Genomic DNA, 14243 nt, shown 5'->3' with positions numbered 1-14243 from the left:
TAAATGATGGGGAACAGACATTGTCCCCACATTTGTCAAATACCGGATGCACACAAAATCCCAACACAAAGGTTACATCCAACAGGAGAGAGCACGAATTGGGTTAACAATAGAACTGAGGAAAGAAGTCAGAAAATCCCCAGGATTTGACGCGATGTTCATCTGGTTTCCTTCACTGCACATCATATGTCTGCCAAAATTGTTCCAAAATACCTTTCATTGTCAAACCCTTCAATATCATAACATGTGCTTTTTTTTACACATTTGCTCTGAATGTCTCCCTTTTAAAGACCGTGGGTGTTATTTCCAGGCCTCGTCCAGGGACCCTGACTTTCAGAGAGACTCCACTGCCTTGTTTGCCTGTTGGATCAATGTTTCAAGATATCCTGTATATTCAGAGGGAGCCTCTGACAGTCATGTGAAGAACACAGTCATGAACAGTGTTTAAAAGAAACTTCTGTAATCATTATGGCATAGAACTGACCAAATATACACATCAATCCAGACATGCACAATAGACTGTTGATGATTTCTACATAGTATATCACTTATGAGAAATGTTTTTCTCCTGGGAGGCACAGCACAATGCCTGACAATGTTGCTTAGAAAAATTCTTCCACCATTGAATCTTTAGATATTTTAAAGCACCTCTTAGTGTTGTGGTCACAGGGGTTGTTTTTCCTTTCCACAATCTTGCTCTTCCAAAGCCATCCATGGTGCAGGATGCCCGGAGGGTGACTGACAGAAGTGTACTATCTTGAGGAACAGCCAGTAGAAATAGAACTAATTGAACAACTTTTTTTTTTTATTTTTTTAACGTTTATTTATTTTTGAGACAGAGAGAGACAGAGCATGAGCAGGGGAGGGTCAGAGAGAGAGGGAGACACAGAATCTGAAACGGGCTCCAGGCTCTGAGCTGTCAGCACAGAGCCCGACGCGAGGCTCGAACTCACGGACCGTGAGATCATGACCTCAGCCGAAGTCCGCCGCTTAACCGACTGAGCCACCCAGGCGCCCCTGAACAACTTTTTTAAAACTAAGTAATGTTTGTGATTGTTTAGCTCCCAGTCTCTGGTTTCCTACATGCCAACCTCTGGTAAAAGGCCAATGGCAAGCCTTCTCCTGACATCGCATGGTAAATGCCTACTGACATTAGGGAACACACAATCATGCACCTACAAGCCAGGATTATGTATTCAGAAACTCCTCTTTGCCAGCAGCTTTCTGAACGCATTCTTCATGTCTCTATTCCTGAGGCTGAAAATGAGGGGGCTGAGGAAAGGGGTGATGACGGTGTAAGGGACAGCGATGAGTGTGTCATCTCCTCCCGAGCCTTCAGGCTTCAGATAGACAATAGCCGCGAAGCCAAAGTGGACGATGACCACAGTGAGATGAGAGGCGCAGGTAGAAAAGGCCTTCTGCTTGCCCTCGGCTGAAGGGATCCTGAAGACAGTGGACAGAATGAAAACGTAAGTGATGATAATGAGCAGAAAGGTGCCCGTCAAGGCTGACACCGAGACCATTGTTACAACGAGTTCGGTGAGGTCGCTGTCTAGACAGGACAGCCTCACCACGGCCCGCATGTGGCAGAAGAAATGGTGGATGAGGTTGGGGGTGCAGAACGAGCCCCTGAATATCAGTGCAGTCTCTGTCACAGAGATAAGGAAGCCTCCGGCCCAAGCAGAGACCACCAGGTGCCCACACACCACATTGGTCATCAGCAGTGGGTATCGGAGAGGGTGGCAGATGGCCAGAAAGCGATCGTATCCCATCAGCGTGAGGATGATGCAGTGAGTGCCACCAAGTCCCAGGAAGAAACACATCTGCAAGCCACACCCCGGGACTGAAATGCTTCTCTTCTCAGTGAGCAGGTCTGCCAGCATCTTGGGGATGATGGTCAGCGTGTAGCAGGTCTCGGAGAAAGAGAGGGCACGGAGGAAGAGGTACATAGGGGTGCGGAGAGATCTGTCCGCCCAAGTTAGACCCAGGATGGCCAGGTTACCTGTGAGGGTGAGAAGGTAGAGGCCAAAAAAGAGCACGAAGAGGAATGGCCGCACGTGTGGGTACGAGGAGAAGCCCACAAGAACGAATTCTTTCAGGACTGTCTGGTTGGCCTTCATTGTGGCATGTCTGAAATGTGAAAGAAACAACAAGTAAATATTCAACTCTCCGTTATTCTTTGAAGGTTGTGGTGTGAATAAGACAGATGATCAGGGAGTTACGATGACAAATTGATTCTTCAATTTGTGTGGCAAAACACCATGTGTATGTAGGTCACGGGTTTTCTTAATTTTTAGTTCATTTCTTATACCTTTATTAGGGGTGCAATTACTGATCGCTTGGTGGGTGACAGAAGACTCTTCGTGGCTTATTGTTTTAGCAGACTTTATTGGCTGGTAATATCATAAGAGGAAAAATCCTGTAATTAATGACTAGATAAAGGAAATTCAGGTGTCTGAGGTCGGCCAGATATGGATCAGACTCTGAATATAAAACCATTACCAAGTAGCTAATAGACAGAGTCAGGGTCTGACAAAGCAACTTGCACACAGAATATTGTCTGTAAATATCCAATGGGTAAAGATTCATAGTGGGTTTGTTAGTAATTTTGGGACCAAATGTAGACAATGGCTTATAATCGTAAGGATGCCCAAAGTCATGAGCTCTTCTTGGAGGAGATATTTAGGTCCCATATATGAAAGAAATAAAAACATGCTCCCTTCCCTGTACTCTGAGGAGAGGGAAGATCGGATACTCCAGGACCCTCCGGATTAATAGCAATTCATTAGAGTATGTGGATGGTACCGATAAACAGACTTTTTATCCAAATTCGGTTCAGGTGCAGCTGAGATTTTCCCATTCCTTCAGTGCCATACTCAGATTCCCAAAAAGGTCAACCCTAGAATTCTGCAAATTCTTTGATATTCTGCATCTCTTTTAATCTCATCCTCCTCTGAAATCTACAATATGTTGTTTTTCCTTGCATTTGACACATTCCCTCAGCCTTGTATTATGTTGATCCATCGTGTTTCCTCTGCCACATGTCAATATATTTAATAACTAGCATTGATAGGCTCTACGTTTTGCTAGTTTCCTTCTAATGTTGTTTGGTTTTATGCATGACAACGTGGATGAGAAGTGTGTAGGACAGCTGTGCAATGTGTATGGCAGCTGAGATTATTTCCCTCTTTTTAACAATAAGAGAGCTGTGTCTATGAAGGGACATATTTGTAGCGAGAAGCCAGTGTTTTGACTGAATTGTGCATTCTTACAATTTATCTTTTTTTCTCCTCCCATAAGGAGTCTACGGTCACACATCTCTGTGTGTCTCCGAGCGCTAATATGGAGCATTTGAAGAAGGTAATGATTCCCAATACACGTACACGGATAGGTTAGTGATCGCAAAGAGGCTGAATCTAAAACAGTTTCTGTTTTACCTTGTTATTCGGCATCCGGCAGAATGTTGAGCCTGGAGATAACAAGTCTTTCCAGTCTTAAGTAGATATGGTGGAGGCTAAGATTAAGCATTCCGTCAGCAGAGTCAAGCTGGTCACCAACAGACAGAAGAAGCAGTGGGAAAATGGGCTGAATCTTTATTATTATTTTTGAAGAAGTTCTGAACTATAAGTCAATAGTTTTAACATATAAATCAATATGCATAAATATAAAAATAAACATAATGGTAAAATTATAACATTTCACAATGAAATATGCAGCCATGTGGACTCTTGCTTTGGGATCTCTTGATTCTTTAGTCCTCTTTGACCTGACATGACTTCCTTTTTCCTCAGGCCCCCCTGACATGTGACTAATCCTTCCCTCCATCCTTTCTCCTTTCCTTTTGCATGCTTTCCCTCCCTGTGTCCACACCCCACCTTCCATAAGTGAGTAATTATATTCCCCAAAGAAGATGAGAGCATTATTTTGCCTTCCTGCCTAAGGCTGTATTCTGAGGGGCTGTGTCTAAATGATCCTTGGGTTTCCTTCTGAGGCCGTTAAGGCAAAGGTCCTCAGCATCCAAATGGAGCATGAAACTCCTTGGGATCCCCACCCACTCTTGCAGATTGTTGTTCCACTTTGCCCTGAAAGAGCCTTGTGAAAACTCTAGATTATCTCAGAAGACCGTCTCCCCTCTCAGAAATGCTAGGTGCCATACGCCCTTCCGTTATCATGAGCGATTGTGAAGATTTCCTGCCTCACTAGAACACTGTACACACTCACGTTTCCAAATTCTCTAGACTCTCCACGGGAACCCTGTCAGTAGAGCAATTAGACGGACAGTGGAACCAAAAGATTGCCTAAGTACCCCAAAGTGGGTGAGAGGAGAGAATATTGGCAAAGTGATTGTTTTTAGTACCTGGGACCCATGGGGTAAAATTGAAGCTCTTTGACACATACGAATTGCGGGACGGTCTGATTCCACACCATACGCCATATCCCCTCCTAAACAGCCAGGGGGGTTGTGTTCCAATCCATCATTTCATTCAGAAACATTTTGAAAATGCAAAGAATCAGTAATACATATTCCAACACAGCCTTCCTTACTTAATCTTACTTTACTTGTGAGTTAAATGCCTACTTGGTGAATCATCACTAGAAGAGTGTGAATTTCAGAATCTTCCCGTAGTTCTGGCATATTCTGAATGTGTGTGAGTATTATACCCCACACTATGCTCAACGATGTCAGAAGTTGTCCCCAAATCAAGTTGTATCAAATTTAATTTGCAACCTGGATCCACTGACAAAAGAAATACACACCCTTTCCAGAGTCCCAGAGAAATGGTACTTTGGAGAAAGTGCAGAGTCCATTCACTACAAGAGTTTCCTACCTTGTGTATGTTATCAGCGCACCAAAGCCAATTCATGTTAGTGTTCTATTTTCCACGATGGTCTTCACATTGTGGGAAGCCTGCTTTGCTCTTCGCTCAGAAGACACAGAGATCCACTTAGTATAAAAGCCATTGTCTAAGAGCCTGTGGTTTTAACTTTGTCACTGCTAGTTGAGTGACCTTAGCAAAGTCCTTGTGCCTTCTGGATCTAAGTTTCCCCAGCTGGGAAGTGATTTGGTGCCAGCCTTAGCTTTCTGTGGCCCTAGAGTTTTCCACATGAGCTGTGAGGCTGGGCCACACGTGCCACCGTGTGTCTCTACCACTCACTCATCACAGTGGTTAAGAATCTTTTCTTCCACCGGTTTGGAGATATTGTCTGATTATGATTAGCACTTGTGGGTCCTCAGCTCTAGAGGTTTGGCTCTGGTTAGGAGACCCAAAGGGATTCCTCTCTTCTTGCATCAGAGGGAGCAGGAGAACTTTCTGACTCAACTTTGTAATTTTCTCTCATTAGTTCCAGGGCTGTTTTGTAACATGTGACCAGGAAAACTCTGCCTGGAATCTCTGGGGATTTAAAGCTTGCAGAGTCCTATCTAGTCCATGCTAATTCCTCAGTTTTGTTTGGCAGGGAGGGGAGTGAACTGCATCCCTAATGCTCTCCCCCTCCCTCACAGTCTGGCCCTCTCATCACCAGTTCCACCCCTGGGTATTTAGGGCCTACAATGTTGGAAGACCGTACTCTGAAGGAACTCAGAGAATTATAATGGCGTCTTCTTACAGGGAAATTGTACCTTGGTGGATGAAAGAAAATGAAACCAATTTGATTCCACTACATGACTTTTAAAATGTGTTAAAAAAAAAACCTCGCCATCTTAGCGTTGGTTAGGATTGGAAGTAGGGGAACTCATAGACCATTGTTGGGAATGTAAAAATTATAAAATGCTTTAAAAGTTAGTCAAGTATTTTGTCAATTTCTTAGCATCTTCAGTCCATTCAAGTTCAATGAAAGTGGTCTATATTCACATTTCTCTGCAGTGCCCTCTAAATACAACTAGAAAAAATGGAAATAATCCAACAGTCCTCATGTGACTCTGGAAGAGGCATCACGGAAGATGGATTGGCCAGGGTTCTCCGTGCTTGAAGATCACCACCACAGAGGGTTTCCAAGGATTTCTTTTTGTCCCTCAGGTAGTCCAGCTGGGGTGTGGAGAGCTCTGCACCCTGCAATCGGAAAATGTTCACAGGCAAAGGCAAAGGAAAAAACAAATAAATAAAAGCACAGATGTTCTTTCTGGCAAGGGACCAAGAAAGGGGAAGTGCAGCAGGGACTTAGTAGGGGAGACCCACAGCCGAAGGCAGCGGGGACCCTATGGGCTGTACCTGCCGCATCAGCCCCCACCTCACCCCAGGCAGTCAGGCCTCATCCGCCCACAACAGCATCACCAGCTGGGCCTAGGGGCATAGGTAACCTATCCTAAAAATCACACAAGAAAAATCATACCCTGGGCCTCTACACAAATGAACATTTTTAAGTTTTTTTTAATTCTAGTTCGTTAACATATAGTGTCGTGTTAGTTTGAGGTGTACAATATAGGATTCAACATATCCACACATCACCACGTGCTCATCACAACAGGTGCACTTCTTAATCTATCTATTTGCCAGAAATATAAAGGGAAATTATAGAGAGGACATCTGGTTCTCTAACCATGTTGGATTCAAATTGGAAATCAAGAACAGAAAGACGGTAGGAAAATCTTAAACACATGGAGATTAAACGATATGAAGCTATCCATGGTTGTAAGGGAGATCTCAATAGAAATGAAATAATTAATAAACTGATGCAAAATGAAATGACAACATATCCAAATGTGTGGGTTGCAGCTAGAGCATCCTGAAAGGGTATTTATAGCACATTAGAGGAGAAGAGAGGTCTCTATGAAATGACTTAAATTCCTATCTCAAGAAACTAGAAAAAAATAACAAAATTGATCCCCAATTTGATGTATGGGCTCATTGCAATCCTTTTAAAACCCCCTCCCAATTTTTTTTTATAGAGAACAACAAACATATTCTAATTTACATGAAACTAACAAGTTCTTGAAGATATATAACAATCTTAAAGAAGAATCAAATGGAAATCATTGCGTCCAATATTAAAACCTACCTCATGCCTACATTCATCAAGATCGCGAGATATTGGCAGAATGCATTCCAGTCTGACTCCACTTTGTGGTTTTCTGAAAGCTTTTATTCTTTACCCCCCAACCCCTTCCCTTCTGCCACACAGCTGGGCAAGCTGATAAGAAACCAGGGGCTCTGCCCTAGGGTGCCTGCAGGGGTTGAAACCACACAGTTCTGCGTGGGGAAGCTCGCCCTGCATTCACTCCCGAGCCATCACAGACATGACCAGCCCGTCTCCTTCCTCTGTCCATGGTCACTGCAGTCGGCCTGGGCAATGCCCTTTACATTGAGAGCTGTCCCTATATTCCTTTGTGTGAGTAGGTAAATATATGTGTATATATATATATATTTTTTTTCTTCATTAAAATTAAAGTCACCGCATATATCAAGTTCCATATAGCATATATTGATATGTTCACTCCATTCTTTATAACTCATTTAAAAAAGAAATATTCAGGGGTTCCTGGGTGGCTCAGTGGGTCAAGCATTGGACTTCGGCTCAGGTCATGAATTCACAGTTTGTGCATTCAAGCCCCACATCGGGCTCTATGCTGACAGCTCAGAGCCTGGAGCCTGCTTCAGATTCTGTGTCTCCCTCTCTCTCTGCCCCTACTCAACTCACACTCTGTTTCTGTCTCTCTCAAAAATAAATAAAACACTAAAAAAATAATTTTTTCAATGTAAAATTATCCCTGAATGGAAGTGGTGCTTTAAAAATTACCTTATATATCAATGAGTAACATTTTTTTTTGCATACATGAGACAGTTCAGGATCAATTTTATTCTAAAAAAAATTTTTTTTTCTAGAAAAGCAGTGCTACTCAATTGTTTGAATTCCTTCTAAGTTATATTTCATTAATACCCAAATGGTCTATCATCAAAAGTTATTTTAAATAATTTATTGGAGTATAATTTTGTCAGTTCCTTTTTCTACTTTCTCCAAAACAATGATATGGATTCTATTTGACTTGAAAACATATTCACTGTTGATCATTAACATTCATTTTTTTCAGTTTCTGAAAAGTTTATCATAATTGGGTTTTCCAGTTGTTACAAAATGATTGTCAGTTATGATTGCTTATCTATTAATTGCAAACACGTTGCCTAACTTGATGTATTCAGAAGTTCGGGGAAAATAAAACCACTGTTGATTTCAATCACCTTGGCCAGTAGATTTTTACTGAAAGCCTCTGAGCCTGCAGCACGCTGTAGCTGTCTATCTCCTTATCCCTCTATTTGCCTCGCTGTAAAGGTCCGAGATACAGGTTTCACTCGGTAGATTTAGGAAACGTTCTGATAACACAGAGCTGAGAACAATAGTTGTCAGACCCCAGAGTAGAAGGACCTTCCCCGTTCTTCCAACTTAGTACAATTGAAAACTCTGGCCATTACTGAAGAAGACACACCTGAATGCTGGAAAGGGTAAGAGCAGCTCGGGGCTTTGGGGCCCAAAGCACAACATAGTGACAAGTTCCCTGGGTCTTGTTGCCTAAGTCCCTCAGTCTTAGAGCTGCTGGAGTCCACAACCTGGAGACAGTAATCAGACCCCCTCCAAGACTCACCAACCAACAAATAAACACCCCTGCTGCTAATTCCATCCATCTTCTCTACTGTCTTTCTAGTCTTTATTTATTTCCGTGCCCATCTTTGTTATTTCCTTCCTTCTGCTGTCTTTGGGTTTAGTGCATTCTTTTTCTAGTTCTGTCAGGTGTCAAGATAGGCTCTGTATTCGGGATCTTTCTTTCTTCTCAATGAGGGTTATTTATCAATACAAATTTTCCTGTAACAGATGCTTTTGATGCATCTTGTAAGTTTGGGATTGTCGTCTGTGGCAAGATATATATTTTTGTGTTTCTCTTTTGAGTTGTCCTCTGACCCACTGGTTATTCAGAAGTGTGTTGTTTAATTTGCATTTTCATAACTAATCAAACCTGAGTTCAAGACCTGGGACTTTTCTATCATTTCAGCAAGTTCCTTAATGCTGTTTTCCAATCATAGCCACAGGGACCATCAGGGAGGTGATGTCAACAACCGTTATAAAACTTTCTTGTTCTTTGGATTCAGAAACGGACACAGAGGGTGTGAATGGTGTTGCTTGTGGATTTTTTTTACTCAACCTAATGCTTCTGAGATTTTTCCATGTTGTTTCACATTTCTTTATTTTTCATTTCCAGGTATTATTTCATTGCAGGAATATTCTAGAACTTGTTTAGGCATTCACACGCTCATGGTCATTTGCACTGCTTTACGTTTTCAATAAGTATGAATTAAGCAGCTAAAACATAATTATACAAGTCTCTGTGTGACAATATGCTTACTCGCTCTGACTATAGCTTTGTAGAAATTGGCATTTCTTGTTTTGTTAAAGATTAGTTGGCCATACATTTGTGCGTCAATCACTGGGTTTTCTCTTCTGTTCCATTGATCTATGTGTCTGTTTTTGTGCCAGTACCATTCTGTCTTGATGACGACAGCTTCATAATATAGCTTGAAGTCCATATTGTGATGAATTGAGCTTTGATTTTCTTTTTCAAGTTTGCTTTGGCTGCTTGGGATCTTTTCTGGTTCCATACAAATGTTAGACTTGTTTGTTTTAGCTTGGTGAAGAATGCTGGTATTATTGCGATGGGGATTTTATTGAATGTTTAGATTTCTTTGGGTAGTATGGACATTTCCACAATGTTTGTTCTTCTAATCCATGAGCATCGATGTTTTTCCATCTCTTGGTGTCTTCTTCAATTTCTTTCATAAGCTTTTTTTAGTTTTCAGCATATAGATCTTTTTATCTCTTTGGTTAGGTTTATTCCTAGGTATCTTATGGTTTTTGATTAATCATAAATGGGCTAGATTTCTTGAATTCTCTTTCTGTTGCTTCATTATTGGTGTACAGAAAGGCAAAGAGTTCTGTATGTTAATTTTATATCCTGTGACTTTGCTCAATTTATGTATCAGTTCTAGCAATTATTTGGTGGAGTCTTGCAGGTTTTCCACAAGGAGTGTTATGTAATCGGCAAATAGTGAAAATTTGACATCTTCCTCGCTGATTTATATGCATGCCCTTTCTTTTTGTCGTCTGATTGCTGAGGTTTCCAGTACTATGTTAAATAGTCATGGTGAGAATGGACATCCCAGTCTAGTTGAGGATAATATTAGCTGTGGGTCCGCAGTGAGCTTGGAGCTTGCTTAAGATTGCCTATCTCTTTCTTTGCCCCTCTCTCCTCCTTGCACACACTCTCTCTTTAATAAAAAAGGGAATTTCTTATTTTTGGTGACTAATATGAAGAAAAGCAATTGATTTGAGAACTTTCTAAGTGTACTTATTGTATTTGTAGTCCTTCTATGGATTTAATAAGATTTTTTAAGTACTCAGTCACGTTATCTGCAAATGAAGGGTTTTATCATCCCTTTGAAATTATTACATCTTTTCTATCTTTTACTGATATTATTACACTGGTCTGGTCTTCCGGCATGATGTTGTGTAGAGTGGTCAGATTGCTTATCCAAGGGAAAAGAATTCAATATTTTACACTGTGGAAGGAGTAGGAACAGAGTTGTTGTTTTTTTTACATATAATAATAGATATTTATTTTTCCAAATAATCTTTGTACAAATATTGAGATGAGTAGCTTATCTTCTTTCCGTTAATTTGACTAATTTAGTGAATGGTTTCAACATATTTTCAAATAGTAAATCGGTCCTGCATCCTTGGAATAAATCCCCTTTTGTCATGAAACGTTATTCTTTTTACATACTGATGGAATACATTATTTTTCATTAAATAGGCTCAATTTTGGAGATGAGAGAAGAAAGGACTGATGAACTGAAAAATAAAACAATACAAATAAGTTGATCTGAAGAAGGAAAAAAAGGGTTAAAATGAATCCATTCTGTCAGATTTTTTGAGACGATATCGAGTAGTCCAACATTTGTGTAATGGGAAGATCAGAAGGAAATGAAAAGATACAGGGGATGAGAATATTTCAAGAAATAATAGCTGAAAACTGCCCAAATTTGGTAGAACACAATGAGGTAGAAAGTCATGATGTTCAATAAATCACAAGTAAGAAAAACACAAAAGCATATGTAAACACACCATACACAAATAGATGAAAGCCAAAGTTAAAGAGAAAATGTTGAAACAACAGGAGAATTTGCATAGAATAAAATGACAATGTCATTAAGGGCAGTGTGTGCATTAGAAATTAGGGAGGACAGAGACACTGAAAATGATATAGGGGAAGACGAAGAAAGGTACTCCATGGACTAGGAATTTTTTATCCAGCAAAACTATATTTCACAAATGAAGGCAAAATGAAAAAAATCCTCAGATAAACAAAAATGAGGAGAGTTGCTAGCCAGCATGCAGTGTAAGATATACTAAGAGAAGGCTGAAGGAAAATGAAGCCCACGGTAACCTGGATACAAAGGGGAGAACGAAGAACCCTGAAATTGAATGTGAGGTTAAATATAAAAGTTTATATACGCACGTGTTAAGTACTATCTTAGTTTCTTTAAAAAGGCATATGGCTGTTTAAAAATTATAGGAATGTGTTGGTGGATTTAAGTAAATGGAGTCATGTCATTGCAAGTTTTCCATATTTTGCTAGAAATCATCCAATATTAAGTTTACGTAGAATGTGTTAAATTAAAAATGCATGCTACAGTCTCTAGGTCGACAGATGAAACAGTAGCAAGTGCTAGGGAAATTGCTAGAAAGCCAATAGTTGTACTCTTATACTAATGTCCATGTCTTGCTCATCTTTTGGACCCTTAACTCCTGTTTTTAAGTTTATTTATTTTGAGAGAGAGCAGGGAGAGGCAGAGAGAGAGAGGGAGAGAGAGAATCCCAAGCAGGTTCCGTGCTGCCAGTGAGGAGCCCCATGCGGGGCTTGAACTTCAGAACCCTGAAATCAGGACCTGAGATCAAGAGTTGGATGCTTAACCGACTGATCCACTCAGGTGCCCCTTGGACCCTTCTGACTGATGCAGGTTACCATAAATGACACGGTAGTGAAGAGAAGCGTTCCTGAGGCCACTTGTTGTCGTGTTGGCCCTTGTCACCTTCTCTTCAGTAAGTTATTTACGTTCTCTATGCTTCAGTCTTCTTATCCAAAAAGGGAGGGTAATCAGAATAATCTTTAAATATTTTGAGTGTTCAGTTCATCTAATGAAGTCAGCAAAACGTCTGGCACTGAATGCATTTTAACAATCATCGTTACCATTTCTCCTGAGCCAGCGAATGGGCAAAAATGTGTATTGGAAGGGTGGATTCACACTGCTGGTGTACTCGAGAACAACGCGCATTGAGCGAAGAGTTAGATAAGATGACGAAGCCTGGAATTTCTGGATATTTTCAGGTTTCAGGATGGTCTGACGGATGGATTAAAAATCTGGGTACAGTTATTGCAGTATTGCAGAAAGATGGAAATAAAGTAAGGCTCCTTTTGAAAAATGTGTCTGGTGGCACCTGGGTGGCTCAGTTGGTTAAGCACCTGACTCTCGATTTCTGCCTAGGTCGTGATCTCACGTTTCGTGGGATGGAGCCCCGCGTCGGGCTCTGCACTCAGAGTGTGGAGCCCACCTGGGATCCTCTCTCTTTGCCCATCCTCTGCTCTCTGTCTCTCTCTCAAAAAATAGATAAGCTTTAAAAAGATGCGTGTGAAAAAGTGGAGTGGACAGATGAGGGTAGGTGAAGGGGGTAAACCTGGGAAATGACGGTGCTCTCAGCATGTGAGCATCAGTGTGTGTGCACCCGTGAAACTGGACACAGGTGAGAAACAGTCATCTCCAGCTCGTGAGACCACAGCAGGGGAAGGTGAATTCCTGTGTTCTTAGTATACATCTTACAGGGAGACTCTAAGAGGTTGAATCTGAGTTCTGCGATCTTGGATGGGTCACTTAGACTCTATTGGGCTTGGTTTCCTCTTCCATGAAATGCGACTGTCAACTGTCTTTCACCAGGGCATTTGAAGCTTTAAAAGAGATTTGACAGGTGAAAATAATAAATATAATATTTAGCACATATCGAGTTGTTGTTTGAATAATGATGCTAGCATCTGTTTGTTCACGGTTCCTCTTATGGTTTCCCCAAAAGAATACTCACAGCTAATGGCAAACGCCATTAGAGGTGCTTCCTGACACTACACCCATGGGGACAGGGGACCCTCAGAGAGAGAAGCTGTTTCCGTGGAAGCGGAGATGACTCACCTCCTGGGTCCACAGGTGTGGAAGCTGTCCTGGTATAACCTGGGAACATCGCCTTTTGCCCACAGCAGGAGTTTCTGAGATGGATCTCAGGTCTCTTCTCCTGCAGGCAGGGTGGCGGGGTGGCGCGTAGAGCACGGTCGCTGAGAAGGAGGGCTTGCCTCCCCATGAGCCTCTTCGGGTGAGGGTGAGTAGAGAGCCCCCCCTGCCCAGTCTCCCAGCGGCAGCCCCTGGCAGCTGATCGGTGTGCTGGGGACCCGCCCCTTCCCTGAGTTCTGATGCTTCCTCCAGTGCTAGGCGTGGACTCATATGGAAAAGACTTTGGGAGAGCGACACAGACAAGGGATTCTTGCTGAGCTCCGTGTTCATGGGAGTGCATGTCCCACGGTGTCTGAGAAGAGTCGTCACTAGGGGAAGGAATGTTAGATTAGGACGCACTTCTCCTCGAGTCTCGGTTCTGCTGCCTGACTCATAAAACAATGTCCATTAAGCCACCCTCCATCGCGTTCTAACAGGCGACGCGTATGTGTCCACGTGAATATTCTTATGCGGGTGTATATATGATGTCGGTATGAATATATGTGTGGTGCACACATCTGCTTATTTATGTGCTATCTCAATAGATGTGCATTTATAGCATGCCTGATGTATTTGTGATTTGTGGATATGGTCATTAATGGCGAACGTGCGCTGTACTGAGGAGATATGCATGATTATGTGTGAGGGCTTTGCACCTGGTGTGCATGTACACGTGTGTGTCTTTGTGTGTGCACATGTGTGCACACTGTGTGCCTTTGTGCATGCCTGTGCATGTATATACATGCATGTGAAATGGATCCACATATCTGTGCCTCTAATGGGATAAATACGTTTCTGAGGTTTGATGGCTGTCTCAATTACGGCCATCTTTTTGAGTTCCAACAGACACAAAGGAATGAGAACCCACCTCATCCTGCCTTGTAAAGAAGCGGGGCATCTACAGACAAGGAGGAAGGGATCCACACATCTATGAGGGTACCACCGAGG

The 14243-nt window shown here is 41.9% G+C and overlaps 1 protein-coding gene across 1 annotated transcript; it reads right to left on the bottom strand.

The window, feature by feature from the left end:
- Nucleotides 1-1196: 1196 nt before the first annotated feature.
- LOC122212422 (olfactory receptor 10X1-like) lies at nt 1197-2120 on the bottom strand. Its single transcript, XM_042926315.1, has one exon. The coding sequence runs from the start codon at nt 2118-2120 to the stop codon at nt 1197-1199; it is 924 nt and encodes a 307-aa protein (XP_042782249.1).
- Between the last annotated feature and the right edge of the window lie 12123 nt (nt 2121-14243).

This window comes from Panthera leo, chromosome F3 (assembly GCF_018350215.1).
Source record: "Panthera leo isolate Ple1 chromosome F3, P.leo_Ple1_pat1.1, whole genome shotgun sequence".
Lineage (NCBI taxonomy): Eukaryota > Metazoa > Chordata > Mammalia > Carnivora > Felidae > Panthera > Panthera leo.
Note: the sequence above shows the minus strand (reverse complement) of the source record. Positions and strands in the feature narration are given on the sequence as shown.